The sequence below is a fragment of the Desmodus rotundus genome, chromosome 7 (genome assembly GCF_022682495.2).
Source record: "Desmodus rotundus isolate HL8 chromosome 7, HLdesRot8A.1, whole genome shotgun sequence".
Taxonomy (NCBI): Eukaryota; Metazoa; Chordata; class Mammalia; order Chiroptera; family Phyllostomidae; genus Desmodus; species Desmodus rotundus.
In genome coordinates this window covers 136,866,886-136,887,846 of record NC_071393.1, presented here as the reverse complement: position 1 = coordinate 136,887,846, position 20,961 = coordinate 136,866,886, and the positions used below count along the sequence as shown (strand labels likewise).

The 20,961-nt window shown below is 67.3% G+C and overlaps 1 protein-coding gene across 1 annotated transcript; it reads left to right on the top strand.

Moving 5' to 3' along the window:
• The first annotated feature begins 2,235 nt into the window (after nucleotides 1-2,235).
• AKT1 (AKT serine/threonine kinase 1) lies at nucleotides 2,236-20,556 on the top strand. Its single transcript, XM_053928529.2, has 12 exons — nucleotides 2,236-2,473; nucleotides 4,781-4,906; nucleotides 12,865-12,993; nucleotides 15,122-15,233; nucleotides 15,436-15,583; nucleotides 15,867-16,064; nucleotides 16,816-16,884; nucleotides 17,073-17,198; nucleotides 17,270-17,613; nucleotides 17,909-17,996; nucleotides 19,368-19,470; nucleotides 19,692-20,556. Exons 2-12 carry the CDS (start codon nucleotides 4,861-4,863, stop codon nucleotides 19,769-19,771), a joined length of 1,443 nt encoding a protein of 480 aa, XP_053784504.1. The 5' UTR covers nucleotides 2,236-2,473; nucleotides 4,781-4,860; the 3' UTR covers nucleotides 19,772-20,556.
• The last annotated feature ends 405 nt before the right edge of the window (nucleotides 20,557-20,961 follow it).

Here is a 20,961-nt window from a genome sequence, read left to right as displayed (position 1 = left end):
ACGGGAGACAACGCAGCGGTTCGGACAGCGCCTCCCCAGGTGCCGCGGGCCAAGCGGCCAGCTGGCCTGGGAGCTGCCCTGGGGTCCCGCCACACAGCTGCTGCAGACTAGGCAGCCCGGGGCGCCCGGCCACGAGTCCTGCCTGAGGGCCAGCAGCTGCAGAAGGTGACAGGGCTGAGGGGCCTGGGCTCCCAGAGGGGCCGCAGTTTTTGTTGGAAACATCTGGCCCAGGGGCTCCCCTGTGGCTGCAGCAGAAGCACTAGCAGCCTCCCGCTGGCTGGCGACAGACTGGGCCCTTTCCTCCTCGCTCTGTCTGCGGGACGGGAGGGGGTGTCTTTGGGGGGCAGAGGGCTCTGCTTCCCCCCCTCCAGAGGCCTGTGGAGGAGGGGCTGGTCCTGCCTGTAGGAGCAGCCCATCACGGGCAGGCTCATGCAGAGGCATTGGCCATGGAGGGGTTGGGGCTCATGGTGGGTCCTGGCACCTGCCGGGTGCCAGCAGGAAGGGAGGCCTCCTGGTGAGGGGCCAGCAGCCAGTGGGCCAGAAGATTGGGGCTGCCTCAGGGCAACCTCCCCGCCAAGGTGCTGTTCCTCCAACGTTAGCAGGCCTGAGAGACCTGGGGAGTCCGTCCCTGCATCTTCCAAGAGAGGGCGCCCTCCTGGCCCCCTTGGCCACTTGCTGCCACCCCATCCCATCCTCTCCGCCTCTGGCTGCCTCCCACCTTCTCCAAAGCACTGTGGAGCCCAGGAGGAGGGTGGGTATGGAAGCCTCTCCTAGGAGAGCAGTGGTCAGTAGGATGGGCCCAGAGGGGGCCCCAGGGACCCACATGGAAGGTCTGGGCAGCAAGCCATGGACGGAGGCTGGACATTTGGGGGGTGACCCTTAGGGCAGGTGTCTGGTCTAGCCTGTCCCTTGGCCCTGGAGGCAGGTGCCGCCTCAGGGCACACAATCAGAGCTGGGACAGCAGCCCTGGGGTGGGGTGTGGCCAGAGGGGCCCAGAGGAGAGGCCAGAATTGGGAGTCCCCACCCCAGGAGCCAGCGCCCCTGAGCTGGGGACAGTCCTTCCTTGCAGAGGTGGGGGACTGAGCCCGTTTCCACCATGGACGTTGTACTGAGGGCTTGCTGGGCCACACCTGCCTCTGATCCAGATGAAGTGTCTGTCCCCCTAGGCTGAACTCTGACCCTTGATGAAGAACAAAAATGCCCCCCCCATACAAACCAACTCCAGGAAGATAATTCTCTGTCGTCTTCCTTTTACAAAAGGGTTACTATCAACCCAAAGGCCTCGGGGCTGGGGGGAGGGGCAGCCATAGGAGAAACTGGAGGCTGGGGGGGGCGGGGCTGGCGGGGTCAGAGGTGGGGCGACGTCCGCAGTGTCCCAGGATGTGTGGGAGGAGGGGGTTAGGGACCCGAGGCCTCGGGTCCCTCAGCTGCCCCCAGTGGAGGGACTGTTGACGCTCAGGGCCCATTGAGTCAGGGCAAGTCCCAGGCGGCCTCAGCTGTCACAGCCCTCCTCCTGAGCTTGCCCCCGACCCAGCTCCTGCTCCGGGCCTCTGTGCCCCGCTAGGCGCAGCACCCCAGGCCAAGTGGGCGCCCCTCCACAGGCCCCTGGGCCCTCTTCTCTGTCACCCTGTGAAGGAGTCCCCTTCCACTTTTGTAGCCGCCACGTGTGGTTATCTCCCTCCTTGGGGGAGGGGGGGCTCTTGGAAAACAGCCCCCCCGAAACGGAGGGCTAGGACCCCTGTCGCTTCAGAGACCGACCTTCTGCTCTCGGACCGGGGCCTCCACCGCCTCCCCTCTCAGGTCTGCAATGCGGCCGCCGGCCTCGCAGGCCCACCCCAGCCAACCGTCCCCGCCACCGCACCGCGGGGCAGGGTCCTCGGACTGGGTCTGTCGGAGCAGCCCCGGTCACTCCCTCCCTGGTTCCCAGCGGGGGCTACCACTTGGGGCGCATTCTGGTGTCAAACTACCCTGCAGCCTGCGGCACCCCACCCCCAACCCTGGGAGGCAGAGCCGGGATTCGTTCTGGTCGCGCCAGAGAGGGGCGGAGTCCTGTGGCTCGCCGGACAAACAGGGAAACTGAGTCTACGGAGGGCGTGGCCGGGGACAGGCCGGGCGGCGCGCGCCGGGTCGGCGGCGCCCCCACCCCGGCCCCCGCCCGGGCGGGGGCGCTGGGCGGCGGAGGCGGATGTGGGCGGGTGGGCGGGCGGCCGGGCGGGGCGCGCGGGGCGGGGACGGGGCGGGCCGGCGGCGGCGGGACGGAGCAGCGGCCGGCCCAGCGCGCGCGCAGCAGGCACGGGAGAACGCGAGCGCGGCCGCGCACGAGCACCGGGCCCGGCGCGAGGCCCGCCCGACTGCGCCCGCCGCCGGTCCGCGCCGCCCAGCCCGCCCCCGGCCCGGCCCGCGGGGATGCGGAGCGGCGGGCGCCGGAGGCCGCGGCCCGGCTAGGCCCGCGCTCGCCCGGACGCGGCGCCCGGTGAGTCCCGCCCGCCGCCGCCGGGGCCCGGATTTCCTCCCCGCGCCGCCGCTTTGTTCCCGGCCGCCGGGGCCGGGCGCGGGCCGCGCAGCCGGAATGGAGGCGCGGGAGCAGGAAGTGGCCGAGCGCGGCCTGGGCGGGGAGGGCGCGAGCGGCGCGGGCCGGGGGTGCCGGCCGGCCCCGGCCTCCCTCTTGACCTTGGGGAAACGGCCCGCCGGCCGGAGAGGCCCGGGCTGGGGCGGAGGGGCGCGGCCGCGGCGGGCTGGGGCGGGGGGCGCCCCTGCGGCGGGGGCCCCGCGGGCGCTCTCTGGGCGCCGGGCCAGGGCTGGCCGGGGTACCGGAGGCGCTCAGGGGCCTTAGGAAGAGGCTGGCCCCCGCCCTCGTTCAAGTTTGTGGGTGGGCCCTTGGAGACCTCATCTTGCCACAGACAAAAAGTTGTTTGTGGTGCTCAGTAGTCCACGAAGGAGGACTCACCCTCCCGGGTCCTGAAACTGCTTCCTGAACTTGGTGGGCTCACAGAGGCTGGGGCCTGGAGGGCAGCTGGGCCCTGGACTCCAGATTGGGGTGAGGGTGGTGGGGGCTGGGGCACAGGCCTGTGCTGTGCGGCCAGAGGGCCCCTACCTTCTCTCTGAGGACCCGCCTGGCTCCAGGACACCCGCCGGGCAATCTGAGCCCCTGGCCCAAGTGAAGGGTGGGTGCCTGGGTGAGGGCTTGGTCCCCTGCCCCACCAGCTGAGTGTACAGTGCACAGGCCAGTGTTTGGGGGGCAGGGACCCTTTCAGGGCACAGACCGCGCTTCTAACCGCTGGAGTTTTATGACAACAGCAGCCGCACATGGTGACGGTGGAGGCCCTCGGCCTGGAGGCTGCAGGAAGCGGGTCCCCGCAGTCCCACTGTCCTGTGTGGAGAGGCGGGCCGGAGGACTGGCTGTGTCCGAGTGTGCACAGATGTATTTTTACACAGGGGCTCTCGACAGCTGTCTGACTCTGTCAGCAGCGGGTCCTGCTCAGGCCCCGGTGGGGACAGGGGGGCAACCGGAGGTCTCTGAGTCCAGTCCGCTGCCTGCAGTCCACACCTACTCAAGTGTCACCAGAGCCCCTGGGCCCAGCACGCTGGGGCTCCAAGCCCTGTCCTCACGCTGCCTGCCCGTCGCTGCCCACGGGCCGGCTGAATGCGTCAGCACGTTCTCGGGCCACACGTGTCTGCCCTGTCCAGGCAGTGAGTGGGGTCTCCCCGCCCTTCTACGCTCCGCCTCAGGCCCTGCCGTGCAGCCTCCTCCCTGTGCCGGCTCCTGCAAGGTGCTGCTGGAGAGAGCGGCTGAGCACCCCTGCTGGGGTCCTTTCTGGAAGTCCTCAGTGGTCCTCATCTCTGCCGTGCCCGGGATCCCAGGGAGGAGTGTCCCAGGGCCTGCCCTCTGGGGTGCCCGTCTGGGGGGCCAGCAGAGGCTGGGATGCCCAGGCTGGGTTTTGAGGGATGCCCAGGAGCTCGTCCAGCAGGGCATTGGGGGGCGGGGGGGTTGTGCATGATGAATGGCCAGAGTGTCTGCTGGGGAGAGGGCAGCCAGTGGGACAGTGCAGGGCGGCGCCAGGTCTGCACAGCGCCCCCCATCTCTCGCCTCCTGAATGCTGTGATTATGGGTCTGTAACCACCCTGGACTGGGTGCTGCTCACAGACAGGACCCGTCTGAACCTCTCTTTGTCCCCAGCGCCAGGCCAGGCAAAACCAGAAGTGCCTGGTGGAATGAATGAACGAGATTCAGGATGGTGGGGGCGCTGTGGTTTAGGAGGGGCCTGGGGTTTGAGGGGGGTGGTTCACATCGCCCTGGAGGGTACCCAGGGCGTCCGCCACCCACACTCCTGGCCCTGCTGTGTTCGCGCTTGAATTTCCTCCTTTCCCAGTCTGAGGCTGTGGGGGGGATGTCCCTATGCCCTGCTGGGGACCCCAGCATGTGGGTGGAACACCATGGGGAGGGAGAACAGGCATCCTTACTGAGGGGTGGGGAGATGGAGGGCCTGGGGCCGGAGGGGTCGGGGGGTGGGGGAGCTGTCTGGAGAGGGTGGCGTTTGCTGGTCAGGGGGCTGGGCTGCACTGGGAGGGCCTTTGGGGAGCAGGAGAGGTTTGTGCAAAGGCCATGGGATGAGGGTGTGAGGCGGTGGAGGCACAGGGAGCAGCGCCGGGAACAAGAGCTTCCCAGCAGGTGCGGTGGTGGGGCTCTGAGAACTACGCAGGCACAGGGTGGGCTCCCCGCCGGGTTGGAGCGGGGGCCCCAAGCTGGACACAGCCTCACGCGTCCCTTTGCTGCTCCCAGAGGCTGTGGGCGCTGCTGGGCCCTGGGAGAGCCTCCCGCGCGAGGAGCAGCGAGCAGAGCGAGCACACAGCCCGGGCACCATGACCGACGGGGCGGTTGTCAAGGAGGGCTGGCTGCACAAGCGAGGTGAGTGCGCGGGGCTGGCCCAGGGTGTCTGGCGTTTAGGGCACAGCCTGGTAGGACCCCTGGGTGGGGGCGGGTGAGGCCCAAGGCGATGGAGTGGCTGCCTGCCTGGGCCCCGGTGGTGGGACAGCCACTGCCACCTCCCTGCCTGCTTTCCTGGAAGGTGGTAAGGATGCTGGGGCCAGGCCAAGGCCTGGCTCACTGGTGGCTCTGGGCACTTGCCTGAGGGCTCCTGAGGGCAAGGCAGGGGTGCTGGGCCTGGCCCCGTGCCCCTCGGGCCTGGGCTGGGGGAGAGCCACACACCCAGACACCCACTGGCTGGAGCGGCCCCTCCCTCCTGCCCCAGGACAGGGATGGGCCGCCAAGCCCCTCACTCCTGCGCTCCCAGTGCCGGGGTGACGCTGCCCGCCCACTAGCCACTGGAGGATGGGGTCAGGGCACTCCTCTCCCCACTCATGGGGCCCACAGGCCGGTTGGAGGGGGACCCTCAGACGCCGACAGAGCAGATGGGGAGGGGTGGCGAAGGTGGGTCTCCTGGGTTTTGTGGGGTACACGGCAGCTCCCCAGGGGTGCGGGGTGGCTGCAGAGCTCAGAGCGGGGCCAAGGATGTGGTTGGCCGTGTGTTCTGAGAACTCACTTGGGCAGCTCTGGGGACAGTCCTCGGGGCCTCCTGTCAGAGGAGGCAGCAGGCTGCAGGGGCCTGTGGTCCATGGGGAGCCCCTCGGCCTGCCTTGGTGACCCCCTCCTCCAAGGCTTACCCCCGTGTTCCCTGGGAACCCCACTTCCTATGTGGCAGCCTGCCGCCAGGCCCTGCTCTGGCTGCTTAGCCTCTCGGGTAGGGGACCCCCACCCCTACCCTGGCCCGTTCTTCCCCCTGGATGGCCGCTGGCAGAAACACTGTGCCCCCTGGGACTGGTGCCTTGACCTTGGCAAACATTTGTTGACTGAACGTTAGGTTAGGAGCTGGCCCGGGACGTGCCTGGGCCCCTGCCCCTGTCACCGGGGTGTCCGCCCGCTGGCCAGGCCCCAGCAGTTGTGCCCTTTGGTGCCCAGGGTGAATTTTGGTTGCTTGTCAGGGTGCGAGCCTTCTGAAAGGCCTGGGGGTCGGGGGTCGGCCCAGAGGGGGGTCCTGACTCCAGTACCATTGCATGTCCCTCTTCAAGGGCAAGCGCGTTGGATGTCTCCGGCCTCAGTCTCCCCGTCCGCTCACTGGAAGTGGAGGCAGGGGAGCCTGGAGTTGAGAAAGTGGTTTGTGGATGCCTAGCGGGGTGGGTGCAGCCAGGCCCTGGCATCCAGGCAGGAGAGGGCCCTGTGCCCCTGCCGAGAATGCTCTCCTCCCGCTGGACGGGGTGCGGGGTGGGGTTGTGGGGGGTGCCTTGTGCAGGGGGGCGTCCCACTGTGCCCCGCCCTGGGTCCTGCCCACACCACCCTGGCTCGCTCAGGAAGGCCTGGCCCTGTGGGTACCCCCTCATTCCCCTGCTCTCCATTCCTGGGGACCTGTGTGCCCTAGGCATGGTTCCCTGCCAGCCGCCCCCGCCATCCTTCTCTGGGTTTCCTCCCCACAGACGCGCAAACCCTTCCCGTGTGCTGGGCTCTGGGGCGACCCCGTGAGGGTGCAGAGGTCTTGGGTGCTGGTGGGAAGTAGGGGTTTCAGTGAGTTGTGGGGGGAATTGGGGCGACTCCCAGTGGGGCTGGAGGTGCCATTAGGCAGGGGAGAAATAGGCTCTTCTGGAGGGGGGCGGGGTCAGGGCTGTGTGCTGACCTGGGAAAGGGGCAGGAGGCAGGTCCGAGCCCCACTCAGCCGCCTGCCTGGCAGCCCTCACCTCGCTTCCTTGGCTTGCCGGCAGTTCCAGAAGGGCCGCTTCCCTGCTACCCCTTCGGAGAAGCCTCCCAGAGCCACCCTGGGCCACGTCTTCCTCCTGCAGCTCCTGGCCGACCCTCTGCCCTGTCCACAGCCTCAGGGGAAGGGGCTAGAGGAGGAAGACAGGGCCTCATGGGGGCAGCTCTGGGTGGAGTGGGGCCATAGGTCTGGCCTGGGGGTGGGCAGGGACCCCACCTGCAATGCTGGTCTGAGTCTTTGTCCCCCCTCCCCCGCTCCTGGTGCCTGGGCCTGGCTGGGGTTAGGTGCAGAGTGCAGGTGGGCATGGGGGAGCTGTGGCCACCCTCCAAGGCCCCATGTCCCTGTGTGAGCTCAGGGTCGGTGGGCCCTGCAGGGGCAGGTGGGCGGATGCCCCTTGGGGGGTGGACATCTGAGCCCTGAGTGCTGGGGTCTGAGGTTGGTCAAACGTTTGCATCTTTAAAGATTCGGTCTATCTGGGGCACTCCTGCCCCAGGAGGCAGGTCTGGCTGAGCCCCGCCCGTGGCCCCGGTAATGTCTTCAGACTGCGTGCGAAGGCCAAGGCCCGAGTCTGTGCTCAGTTCTGGCGTGACCCGCCCCTGCCACACTCCCTGTGCCCACTGGGACCCCGCTCCCAGAGCCCATGGTGCGTCTCCCACCTATGGACAGGAGAGTGGCTAGACACAGAGACACAGGGTGAGGGAAGGGGCCGCAGGCTTGAGAGCCCTGGGCCTGGGGAAGGAGTGGGGTGCGGGCCTCGGGTGCCCGGCAAGCCAGGATTGAGGGGTGGGGTCCAGGAGTGCCTGCCCGCGGGTGTGGGGTTCCCTTGTCCCTGGGGCTCTGCCTGGAAGGGGTCACCTGTGTGGTGGGCTGGGTGCCTGCGCCTCAGTTTACCTTCACCCCCAGGAGCTGTGCCAGGTGGGCCTTTGTTTGCAGGGCTCCTGGGGTAGTGGGCTCCGGGGCCCCTCCATAGCCCAGCCCTCAGTCATGGCCAGCCCCCACTCCCCGCCATGGAGTGGCCACCACCTGTGCTCCTTGTGAGGCCCTGAGACAGGGGCGTGGTGGCTTGCCATCCCCCCACTCCCCCTGCTTGGGAGGAGGCAGCGATTTGCTGAGGACACACTAGGGATGCGGCCTGGGGACCCGTTTAGCCCACTTGGAGCAGGAACCGCCATAGTGGCACCAAGTGGTGAGTGGTGGGTGCCACCTCTGTGCCAGCTTGGCTGGGGGGGCTGAGGGGGGCTACTCTGGGTCTCATCCACACCCCACCCTGTGGCTGAGGCTTGGGTCCCCCGTTCACAGGGCAGCCTGTGCCATGTCCCACATCCACAGGGTCCAGAGTTGCCCCTGAGCAGCAGGTCCCCACAGGCTGCCAGGCCCGCAGGGGGCGCAGCTGCTGGGCCTCTGCTGGCTGGACGTGCCGGGGAGGGCGGGCGCCTTGGCCTGCTGGCTGTGGTGCGTGGCTGTGCGTGGCTGTGGCCGAGCTGGGCCAGCTGCGTGGGGCTAAGTTTCCTGTTTTGGGAGTGTGTGGAGTTTTCCCTTCAAAACAAACAACAAAAGAGGAAGCTTGGGCCTCTCGCAGGGGGCGGGGGTGAGGAGCCACGGCCCGCCCTGGCCCCGGCCTGTACCTGGGGTCCCCAGTGGGTGGTGCTGCTGCCTCCTTCCTGGGTGCTGGGTGTTCTGGACTGCTCTGGACTAGACTCAATGGAGGTCACAGAGGGGAGGGCCCGGGCCTGGGGACAGCCTTTGGGACTCCCAGCCACCCTGGGCAGCAGAGTGTGGCTGGGAGTGAATCTCAGAAAAGGGGGACAGGGTGCAGCCCCTGCTGTGTCCCCCATACCACCTGTGCCCAGGAGCTGGCTGGGTCGAATCAGGCCAGTTCCTAGAAGTGCAGCAAGGCGAGGTCCCGGGGCTGGTCCCTCCCGCTGGTGTCCCCTGTGCCCAGGCACACCCACCAGGCTCAGGGCCAGCCCCTCCCCAAGGGCCTGCCTGTAACTGGAGCTGCTGGCTGTCTCCATGCCCACTCTCATGGCCGCCCCCGCCCTGAACTTCCGCCTGTGTGCTGTGCCTGCCTCAGCTCTGCCCCACGGCTCCCCCACAAGGCACTTGGCCCAGACCCGGCCCCGGGGCAGGTTGGCTGAGGGTGTGGGGCTGCGGCCGGGAGCCAGGCCAGCTCCCATCAGTGTCTCCCCCAAGCCCTCACTCACATCCGTCCCTCCTGCCCACAGCAGCTCATGACTGTGAGAGATAAAAGGCCTACAGCTTAGAGATGTAGGACAGGCCTGGGGGCTTTGGGCAGGGTGCCCAGGTGACCTGGGACCGTAGCCCCTCACTTGTCTCCCCAGCTATCCCTCCGGCACAGAGGCCCTGGCAGTGGCCCCATCCACGGTGGTCCCAGGGCACTGTAGGGTGCGTTTGGTGGGATCCCAGGCAGAGACTCACATGGGGAGCCTTCCAGCTGGGGCAGGGCTGGGGCACAGGGGCAGCTGAGTTTGGGGTGTGGGGTGAGGCCAGGGGTGTGAGATGATGGGGGGTGGGGGGTACATGGACTGCCACTCCGTCACCGCAGGAGAGGGGTTGAGAGAGGGTACCCTTGTGGTTGTGGCTCCAAGTCAGGGCTGCAAGGTGGAGGCCTCTGGAGGACGTGGTCCCTCCTGGCCTGGCCCCACCACCCCCGCCACACAGAGGGTACCTGTTGCTGCAGCAGTTGAGGATAAAGGCCCCTGCCTGAGACTGTGCAGGGGTCACTTATATGCAGCAGTGTGGTGCCAGCTCCTCTGAGGGTCTGCAGGGAGGGGTTGTGGCTGTGGCCAGTGTCCCTGGGGAGTGCACCTGTCCCTGTCCCTGGGGCAGGTGCTTTCAGCAGCCAGAGCCCTGGGAGGTGCTCCTGTCCTTTCCCAGGGGCATGTCCACCGGGAGTGGGGGCTCAGCACCCCACCTGTCCTCTGGGCAGCTGGAGTGCTGGGCTGTTCTCTCCTGTACGGCTGGCTCCCTCTCCTGCCACCTTGGCCAGCCGGGAAGACTGTGCCTTTCTTGGTTGGGGCCTTCTGGGAGGGCAGTGGGATCGGGACCTGGGTGCGTTGGGAGCCTCTGCTGGGTCCAGAGACATCTCCTCTCCTGTCTTCTGTCCTCCCTTGTCCATGCTGGCCTTTCATGCCCTGACAGACTGCGGGGTGGGGTGCGGCCCCTCCCTCCCCCAGCCCCGGTCAGGTGCCCTGCTGGTGTGGGGACATGGGACCCGCCTGGGCACAGGCAGTGGGGCTCCTCTAGGTGACCCCTGCCTGGCAGGCAGCGATGGATGGGCCGCTGTCAGCAGGGCTGTTTGCTCGCCGTGCTGGGGAAGGTAAATGGGCGCCCGGCAGCTGTCGGTGCGATGGATGTGTCGTCGGCGGGGGACCGCACGGTCGCCGCTGTCAGCTGGCGGCGCTCCCCGGGCCTGCTGGGGCTCGCTTGGCTGTGGAGAAACAGCTCGGCACCGCCTGGCACCCTGCCAGAGCCTGCCACCACCACCACCACTGCGGCAAAGTGTTTATCCAGCAGTTTCCCTGAGAACTGAGGACTGCGGAAGGTGTTCGGGAGCACAGGGCGTGGCATCCGGGGAGGCCACGGCCCAGGTGCCGTGTGCCAGGGAGCCTAGGCATGGCGAGCTGCCCCTCAGGCTGTCTGCCTCAGGAGGCCCCGGCCCCAGTCTGCTGCCGCTGCCCGGCCTGCAGTGTTGGGCCACGGTGCACGTGGCCCTGTCCCCAAGCCCTGGCACTGTGGCTCTGAGGGTGAGGTTGGCTGTGGCAGGTCAGGCATCCCCTCTGTCTGGAGTCCTGCAGCCCCGTGGGATTGAGTGGCTCCCGAGAGGGTCAGGGCAGTGGAAGGGACCCTTGGGGGAGGCCACACACCGGGGAGCAGAGGGGCCCTGGGCGGCAGGAGGAGGTGGGGAAGCCCCGGTCCTCACATGGGGGTCAGGCTTAGCTGTAGCCCCAGCTCGGCCAGAACGGCTGCTGCTCGAGGCCCTCGCAGCGGGTAGGCTGGCCTGGCCTGGCCTGGGGGGTTCAGGCTCCCTGGTAGGGGCTCCGCAGGATGAGGTCTTGGAGGGGCTGGGCTTCTGAGAGAACTCTGAGGGGTGCTGACTTGCACCCATGTTGCCCATCTGCCACCCGGCTAGCAGTTTCTTGGGGTGGGGTGGGCAATCGAGCCCCAGCACCTGCCCCAGCTTGGCCATGGGCTCCCATGTCCTGGCAGCTGGTGTGGGGTGGTCCCAGCTGGGGAGTCAAGCTGGTGGGGCCTTGGCCCTAGCCTCCCGGCACCCCCCCCAGGTGTCACCTGGCTCCTGGGGTTGGTGGGGGTGGGGGGCAGCCCTGGCCTGCATCAGTGCCTGGGGCCTGCTGGAGGGCCCAGCAGGCTCATGGTCCTTCCCCCAGAACCCCCTCCCCACACGGCTCACCTGGGCAGGGTGCCCTCCCCTCAGCCCCTTCCCTCTTGTGTTGCTCCCTTGGGCCCCCTCCCAGCTCTGGGTTCTAGAACCTTCCCAGCCCTGGGGTGGCTACTGGGGTGAAAGCTGGTTGAGGGCAGGGTCATTTGGCTGAGGCAGGTCCTGGGGGCCAGGGTGTCCTGTCCTGGTGGGCGGATCCTGCCAAGGGAGGCCTGTGGCAGACTGCATGCAGGTTCTGTGCAGTGCCGGGGGTCGCGCTGTGCACAGTGGGGCCGGCACAGTTGGTGCATGGAGATGGATGTAAGGGCTGCGCGGACGCCGCGCTCATCACTCTCCCCGCTCAGTCAGCGTCCCGGGGAGCAGCAGCTGGCGGGACGGGAGGCACTCCATCAGGGACCGACAGCTCCAGACTGGCACGCAGGCGGGGGGGAGCGAGCGAGCACAGTCGGCCGCACAGCACAGCACAGCACGGGAGGTGGGCGCGCCCCTCCCCAGCCCGCTCTGCTCACTCCCACCCCTGGCATCGAAGGGGAAGGGGGACCTGGGAGGCTGGTGGCACCTCCTGGGCCTGGATGTGGGGCCAGACTGCAGCCGCTTGTCCCCAGGGGCTTGGAGGGCAGACTGGGTGGAGACCCTGCTAAGTGCAGTTGGGGTGGCCCAGGTCGCCAGCTGTGGTGCCTGGGCCTGGTGGTGACACCCCTGTGTGGGTGGGCTCCCTGGGGAAGAGTGCTAGGGGTGGCTGGAGTCCCCCCCGACTCAGGGTCATGGAGAGTGAGGGACCTTGGAGGCCAGGCCCACAGGAAGGGGGAAGAGGACTGGCCTTCCAGGGGCCTCTCCACTCTGTCCCATCTGGGCTCAGCTCAGCCCAGAGCTCAGGACCCCACCCCTCCCTGCCCTCCGGCTCCTCCAAGGAAGCCGCTACCTCGTTAGTGAGTTTTCCACTGTTGTGCAAACTCCTTGCTCGGCAAAATGTAAATGAAACGTTTTTTCTGGGTGTCAGTATGAAAAATGACAGTCGCTCGAATATCACGGAGGACATCTGCTCGCTTCTGTGTGAACGCCTGTTTACGGCTGATGTCGCAAAACTCGGGGGAAACTGCCGTGTACCTGGGTGACCCGTGGGTGCGGGGCTGGGGTCCAGGGCCACAGGGCGCGGCCGCCTCTGGTCTGGCTTCTCCGCTGTGCCCAGGGCCGCCCGCGTGGGGAGTGCTCTCACACAGGAGGGCAGTGGGGGCTCTATCCCGAGGGCTGCAGGTGGGCCTGCACCTGCCAGGCGAGCCCAAGTCCCCAGCACGTGGTGCTATCCCCTCACCGACGGCTACTGGGTTCCATCCCCTTGGGTGGGGGTCAGCTGTGGTGAGCTGCCCACCTGCCATTGTCACCAGAGTAACTGTTTTGGCTGACCAATGGCCAGACCCAGAGTGGGTGGGGAGAGTTCTTGGCCCTGATGCCCCCAGCAGGTGGCTCAAGCTAGTGCTTGAGCTGCTGCCGGTGCCTGCTGGGACACACTGACTTGCTGTCACCTCCTCCAGGAAAGCCCTCTGGACTGGGCTAGCGGCGCGTCAGCCAGGCCCTTCTCCCCTTGTCCGGGTGCCCACCCGGCCTGGCACAGCCAGCTGCCCATACGCCGCTGTGCTGGGGTCTGTGGGGGGAGGGGTGTGGGTCCAGCGGCGGCAGCCCCTCCCACGCTTGTGTCCTCAGGGGAGTACATCAAAACCTGGCGGCCCCGCTACTTCCTGCTCAAGAACGACGGCACCTTCATCGGCTACAAGGAACGGCCGCAGGACGTGGAGCAGCGCGAGTCACCCCTCAACAACTTCTCTGTGGCACGTGAGTGAGCCTGGGGCTGCCCTGCTCGGGACCGGGGTGTGGGGCTACAGCCCTGGGCCTCTGTTAGGGGGCCGGGGGCTGCCAGGGACCAGGTAGCACTGGCTCCGAGTCACCTTGGGGACCTGTTAGTGGCCAGTTACCCTGCAGCTGTCCTGGGCACTCCCACTCTGCAGGCTGGAAGTCCAGCCTGGGGCAGCCAGCCGGGCCCGTCTAGCACAGCCCGTGGTTGGGGGCAGGATGAGCATGCACGAGGGGCACCGGGCTTACGGGAGCCTTTGTCACCCCCAGGAAGAGCTTGTGGCTGCCCCTGGGAGGTTGTCAGAGGCCCCGCTCTGTCCTCAGCTGGGGTGGGGGGGGGGGGGCCGGCAGACTGGCCCCTTTTCTGAACTGTGCCCTTGCTCCATACCTTGGAGGTGTGGCAGGTGCGACCCCACCCCTGGGGCTGGGGCAGCGGTGGGTGGGCCTTCTAGCCAGCTTCGTCACTCGTGCTCTGGCGGGACCCGGCCAGCAGCAGCTGCGTGTTGGGCTCATTTTCTGAGCCCCACGTCCATCTCGGGCTGCCTCGGGTTCAGGGTGCAGTGCCCACTGTGGGGGTCCTGGCTCCACCCCAGGTATATCCCTCAGCCAGCACTGCCCTTCCTGTCATCCATCCCCCAGCCTCGCTGGAACCCAGCTTCTGGCTGGGGTGTCAGTTGGCCGTAGCATAGGTGGGCTGTGCCCAGGCGGACAGGAGGAGCCCTTGCTCCCTGCCTGCAGGTGTGCTGGGTGAGGGGGCCTGGTGCCTTGGCTGCCCTGCCTGTGCATGCTTTGGGGGCAAGGGGCATGGCCAGCATTCCCCCAGTGTACCTGGGGGACAGGTGCAGAGTTGCTACCCAGCCATTCGCTGGGCTGATGTGAAGTGAGTTGGGGGCCCAAGTGAGGGGAGACCCAGGAGGCAGACGCCCTATGCCAGCGTGCTGTAGCTGTGTGGGGCCTCAGCTGGCCTGGGGCTCTGGGGCACCGGGGCACCAGGGCACCAAGAGGCAGCTGGCCCAGCCGCGCTGCTGGGGGATGGGACCGGTGGACAGTGCTCTCCCAGCCCAGCACACAGGGGTGAGGGGGTTCTCTGGAGGCACGTGGGAGGTGGGGCCAGCCAGAGGAGCTGCCTGAATAGTGGGGGTGGGGCTGGCACACTGGTCAAGGGGCTTCTCTAGGGGACAGATTCACGGATGGGGTCCAGCAGCCAGGCCCTGGGATAGGCGTCAGGTGCTTGGGTCCCAGGAGCACTGGGTGGTCTCCAGCAGCTAGTGGGAGGTGGATGTCTGCCTCCACCCTGTGCTGACACAGCCACCCTCCACGCAGAGCTGACCCTGTGCCCCCAGCCAGCCCCAGGCCTGGCAGACAGCTCTACCTGGGCCCGAGGACCCTCCTGTTGCCAGGACGCAGAGGCTGGGATGTCAGACGTCCCTGCACCCCCCCTCTTCCCCGCCTCACTGGCGGGGCCAGAACCTGTTCCAGGGGCCTTCTGCAGCCCCCACACTCACGCACACCCCTCTCTGGCCTGACGCATCCCCGCAGTTCCTCGGCAGCAGGTGTAGGCTCCGAGCTCCGGGGGTGTGCGATCCAGGTGTCTGCACATTACAGGTGTGCAGGACATCCAGGTGTGTGTGCGTGTGACCAAAGTGTGCACAGTATCCAGGCACGTGTATGCTCCCAGGCCTGCCAGCCTGGACCCCCAGGACCCCAGGGGGTGCAGGTGGGGCACATCCTGCAGCTGCCTCAGGACAGGCCCCACCCTGGGGAAGCCTGTGAGGAGAGGGCGCAGTGGGCAGGCTGTTGTCCTGCGAGGCCCCACCCTGCAGCCCCTTCCTGGGACCCTGCACTCCTCCTCCAGCCAGTTGAGGCCCGAGTGGCGGCTCAGAGAGTGTGGGGACGGTGGGAGGGGCGACACTGGGGCAACTGGGGTTGGCTCACCCAGCTGATCTCCCGTGGCAAAGCTCCAGAGCAGCGTCTGAGTCGGAACGGGCCCCAGCCCCATCTTACGAGGGAAACTGAGGCTTGGAGAGGGGACGGGATAGGACTTCTCGGGACCCAGGGGTGGGGTCTGGGGCGCAAGCCCAGGATGCTCACCTGCTGGCCCCGCCCCCAGAATGCCAGCTGATGAAGACAGAGCGGCCTCGGCCCAACACCTTCATCATCCGGTGCCTGCAGTGGACCACGGTCATCGAGCGTACCTTCCACGTGGAGACTCCCGAGGAGCGGTACGGGGTGGGCTCTCAGGCCCTTGTGGGGAGGGGATGCTGTCCTGCTGGGGCCCCCAGTGCTGAGGACCTGGAGTAGGTGGGGTCAGCCCAGGACTCCAACCAGCAGCCTCCTGGGGCCCCCTCTGGGACCTCTGAGCTGGGAGGTAGAGGCAAGGCCTGGGTAGGGGCAGGGCCGAGACTTTAACGTTGCACCCTGCAGGGAAGAGTGGACCACTGCCATCCAGACGGTGGCCGACGGGCTCAAGCGGCAGGAGGAGGAGATGATGGACTTCCGATCGGGCTCGCCTAGCGACAACTCGGGGGCTGAGGAGATGGAGGTGTCCCTGGCCAAGCCCAAGCACCGTGTGGTGAGCACATCCCCCCGCCCCAGGGTCCTGGTGGTCACAGGGTCCCTTCGGGCTGACCCCAGCCCACCCGGCCCCTCCCGGGGCTTCCCTATGGGCTGCACAGTCTGACCGTCAGACCCCCCGGGTCAGAAGCGAGGCTGAGACCCTGGGTTCCAGGAGGCCCAGGCACTGTCTGTCCCCCAGCGCCCTGAGTGGGGTGCAGAGCCCCACGCTCTCCCTCGAGGCTCGGCCCCTGCCCCTGATGCCGCTGCCCCCCCCCCCCCCCCCCCCCCCCCCCCCGCAGACCATGAACGAGTTCGAGTACCTGAAGCTGCTGGGCAAGGGCACCTTCGGGAAGGTGATCCTGGTGAAGGAAAAAGCCACGGGCCGCTACTACGCCATGAAGATCCTCAAGAAGGAGGTCATCGTGGCCAAGGACGAGGTGGCACACACGCTCACGGAGAACCGCGTGCTGCAGAACTCCCGGCACCCCTTCCTGACGGTGAGTGGCCCAGGGCCGGCCTGGGCCTGAGGGCGGGCTCCCGTGCTCCCAGGGCTGGGGGCTTCTGGGCCGTGGCACTGGGGCGTCGGCGGGCAGGCCTCTAAGGGGTTGGGTGGAGGTGCCTGATGCAAGGCCCATGGGCCGTGCGCGCTGTCCCGTGCATTAAAGGGGGAGGTGACCTTCGGCTGCCTGCTCTGTGCTGTGGGTGCTCTGCCCAGAGGCCTGTGGGGGCGGGTCCTTAGCCTTTGGGAAAAACAAAGAGTCACCTAGACGTCAGGGTGCTAGGCCAGGCAGCTCCTAGAAGGCATGGGTGGGCCCCACTGTGCTTGGGGTTCTGACTCGGGCCCTGGCCTCCAGGGTCTTGCTGAACAGTTCTGGCACCCTGCCCAGGTGCCCCCCCCCACCAAGCCCTGTCTGCTGTGCTCCTCACAGGGCTGAGCTTCTCTCGTCTGCCCCTCCTTGTTCCAGCCTCTTGACTATGTGCCAGGGTGGTACGTGTGGGTGGGGACTGCGCGTGGGGACTGTCCTCAGAAAGCATGGCAGCTGTGCTAGGAGGGAGCGCCCTCTCCAGGTCGGGGGTGAGGGCAGCCTGTCGGGGTGCCTCGAAGTTCACGGAACTCAGAGGGAGCTGAGATGCCAGCTCCCCCTGAGACGTGGCCCAGCCCCCGAGCCCAGCCTGTGGGACGGCAATGTGCCAGGGGCATCCCCGCCTGGCTCGAGGAGCTGCAGTTCCAGCCTGTGTCCCTTGCAGGCCCTGAAGTACTCCTTCCAGACCCACGACCGCCTCTGCTTTGTCATGGAGTACGCCAACGGTGGCGAGGTAGGGCTGCCTGGCACGGACTGGGTGACCCTGTGTGAGCCTCAGGCTCCCTTGTGGCACAGGGACAGTGCTGCCACCCCAGCTGCAGGGGTCCTGCCCCACCCATCCTACCACCCTGCCCCACTGAGTGGGGGTCTCAGGTTGGCCCGGCCCCCCAGTTCAGACCCCCACCCCCTCCACCCCCCCAGCTCTTCTTCCACCTGTCACGGGAGCGGGTGTTCCCGGAGGACCGCGCACGCTTCTATGGCGCAGAGATCGTGTCGGCCCTGGACTACCTGCACTCAGAGAAGAACGTCGTCTACCGAGACCTCAAGGTGGGCGGGGTCGTGGGCAGTGGGGGCGGGGCCGGGCCTCGGGTGCTGACTCTGCTGCCCCGTCCCTGCAGCTGGAGAACCTGATGCTGGACAAGGACGGGCACGTCAAGATCACGGACTTCGGGCTGTGCAAGGAGGGCATCAAGGATGGGGCCACCATGAGGACCTTCTGCGGGACGCCCGAGTACCTGGCGCCCGAGGTGCTGGAAGACAACGACTACGGCCGGGCGGTGGACTGGTGGGGGCTGGGCGTGGTCATGTACGAGATGCTGTGTGGCCGGCTGCCCTTCTACAACCAGGACCACGAGAAGCTCTTCGAGCTCATCCTCATGGAGGAGATCCGCTTCCCACGCACGCTCAGCCCCGAGGCCAAGGCCCTGCTGTCCGGGCTGCTCAAGAAGGACCCCAAGCAGAGGTGGGCGTCGTGGCCCTGGGGCCCCCTGGCGGCCTGTGGGGGGGTCTCTGCCCACGGCCGGCCAGCCCCTCACACCCCTCGGGAAGACCCCACCCCGCCAGCAGCTCCTGCTCACCCAGCCTTCTGTGCCTGCCAGGGCTCAGCCAGGGGACCGTGCGTCCCTACCACACTGTCCCCAGTGCCCAGTGCTGTCTGGCAGCCTGGCCTCATCCAGTGGAAGAGGGGCCGGGTGGGTGGCATGAGCCCTGTGTGGGCAAGTGGCAGCACCATCACCGTGGCCACTTGTCGCCTGCAGGCTTGGAGGGGGCTCCGAGGACGCCAAGGAGATCATGCAGCACCGCTTCTTCGCCAGCATCGTGTGGCAGGACGTGTATGAGAAGAAGGTGTGCAGGGACCCCTCGTCCACAGGCGCACACCCCCCGCACCCTCCCAGGGCTCAGTTTCCCCTGGCCGCTGTGCAGGCCCCACCCCCGTCCCTCCCTGGGAGGAGCTATGTGTGTGTGTGGTCCCTTCCAGTAACGCCCTATGGGCCTCAAGTGCTGTGGTTTCCTTCCTGGGTGCTGTGTGCTGGAGGTGGGGTGGGGGCACTACCCTGCTGTCCCAGTTCCTCCCATTGTCTGACCTCAGTCCCTCACGATACTGGAAGAGCCCAGGCCTGCCCTCGGGGCTGCAGGAGCGGGGTAGCACCCACCTGCCTGGCTCCTGAGGGAGGCTTCCCAGGAGCCAGCCAGCTGTCTCCTGCACATGCCCCTCACTGCTCCCTGGTGCAGGCTGCCTCAGTGGTCCAACAGGCGCCCGCCACCAAGCACGCTTCTGCTCTGCCTCTAGCCCATCGTCCCCTGCAGGCCACACTTGCCTGCCTGGGCCCCGGGCCTGCCTGCAAGACAGGGCACCCCCGCCCTGCCCAGCTCTGCCTCAGTCTCTGGCCCTGCCTTCCAAGGGCTTGACCCCTGCCCAGCCTTGAACAAGGACCCTGCTAGCTCTCGATGGACAGGATAGCCCTGGCTGGGCCGGGAAACTCAGGGCACCTGCCCACAGAATCCTCTTACTGCGTGCACACCCCATCAGTCACCCCCCGTGTTCTGGGTCGTGGCAAGTCCTCTCTGCACCCAGACTTGGCCAGGCCACACTGGGGTCCTGCAGCCATGTGAGAGGCCGGAAGGCCCCTCACTCAGCACGCGTCCCCTCCCCCACCACCTGGGGGGGAAGCTGCAGGGTGGCTTGGAGAACATACCTGGGCAGGGCTTGGGCTGGGGCATGTCCCCTGAGCCCTGCCTCCACATGGCTGGCACTGGCCTGTGCTTGCTGGGCCTGCGGAGGCATAACTGCCCCATGGGCCCACCGCAAGGGGAAGCCACTCACCAGCCCAGGTGGGTTGCAGGACTATGTGGGGGACTCTCCCTGCATCGTGGGAGCCCCAGCAACTGGGCTGTCTGGAGCATCTGGTGGGGGAGCCCACCCTGCACACTGCTCCAAGGTGCCCTCTCCACCCCCTTCCCAGTTTGTAAGAAAATCAGAAAGGAAAATAAGAAAACTAGAAAAATTAAAATGCACTCCCTGGGTGTGTGGGGGGGAGCTGACGTGTCCCTCCAAGTTGGGCTGCACTGCCACTTGTCACCTGTAGGGGCTGTTGTGAGCAGGGCCCCACCTGCTGTAGCCGAGGTGGCAGGCTCAGCCCCCTGGGGTGGTGGGTGTGCCAGGCCTGCAGCAGTGCGGAGCCAGCCCGTGACCTGCCTGCCACCCCCACCCTGCAGCTCAGTCCGCCCTTCAAGCCCCAGGTCACCTCGGAGACAGACACCAGGTATTTTGACGAGGAGTTCACCGCCCAGATGATCACCATCACCCCACCCGACCAAGGTGAGGGCTGCCTCCCACTGGAGTCGCTCCAAACCATGGAACCAGGGCTGCCCTCCCGGGGAGGCTGCCTTGTTAGCTTTTCCCGGGAGGGTTCCCTTTGGAGGGCAGAGATCAGGGCAGGAGGGCCCAGCACTGGAGGGTCAGGGTCATGGAGTCCAGTCTTCCGGGACCTGCCTCTGTCCCTGATGCCTGGCCCGGTGCCTGAACTCCCCCACCCGCAGAGGACAGCATGGAGTGTGTGGACAGCGAGAGGAGGCCCCACTTCCCCCAGTTCTCCTACTCGGCCAGCGGCACGGCCTGAAGAGGGCCCGCCGGGCGCCGGCTCCGTGGAGCGGTAGGGAGCCGCACAGACAACCTGCATCGGAGGACGCTCTTTCTGGCCCTGCACGCTGGTGCCGCCCCGCTCCCCTGGCTCGGATGGGAAGACGTCTGTGCTGTGGGCGGGGCACCTGGCCACTCAGGAGGAAGGCTGTCCTGCGTTTTTTCTTAATTTATTTCATCCAGTTCTCCGGACGTGGCCTCGGCCTGCAGGTGACGAGGTTCCGCAGGAAGCACCGAGGACTTCTGGGCAGCCCCCACAGCCCCTTGCGCCCTGGCTGTGACCTGACCCGCCTGGCCCAGAGGCACCAGAAGCAGCCAGACTGGCACACTGGCCTGGCCCCTCCCTTGGGTTGGGGCGTGGCAGCCCCTGAGGGGCAGCTTGAGGACAGAGCCCCCCCTCCCCCCAGTGGGCCGGGGGCTGGGCTGAGGTTCGCCCGAGGCAGGAGCAGGTGGAGACCTGCTGCGGCGTGTAACACGGTCGCGTGCAGTTGGGGGCTCGCTCTTACAGAGGCCAGCCCCTCCCCTGCCCCTCTCTTCGGGACGTCCCCACCAATACCGCGCCCCCCCCCCCCCCCCCGCAGCACCTGTCCTTTACAGAAGCCTCACGTCCCTGCTGCCCTGCCCGATGCCCCGCAGGAGCGGTCACTGTGTCCGCCTGGCCAGACACTGCGCTGTACCGTGGTGTTTTTACGTTCAACTTCAGTATTTTTACTATCATAACAAGACTGTCCCTCCAAACTCCTCAATAAACATGTCTTTTCAACAGTGTGGCTGGATTTGCTTGTGGGGAGCACCCTGTTCTTCTGGCCCTCAGGCCCCAGGACAGCCTCCAAGGGAAGATGTCTCCCCAGCCCCCTCAGCACTGGCTGGAGTGGTGTCCTGGTTGTCCTGTCCCCACTGGCTTCACCCCACCCCATGCCCAGGGGTCGTCTGACCACCAGGAAGGGGCCCACAGGACCCAGAGCTGGCGACGGTCATGCAGGCCAGAGGGTGTCCCACCCCATCGGTCCTGCGTGCGGTGGGCGCCACCTGGTGGCAAGGAGAGGAGCCAGCCACCCAACCCCTAACTTCTCGGTCAGCGTTGGGAGGGTGGAGTGAAGACCAGGCTTCCTCTTCTCAAGTGGGCGCCTGGGCAGGTGTGGCCAGGAAGCCTGGACATCTAGAGGGCCT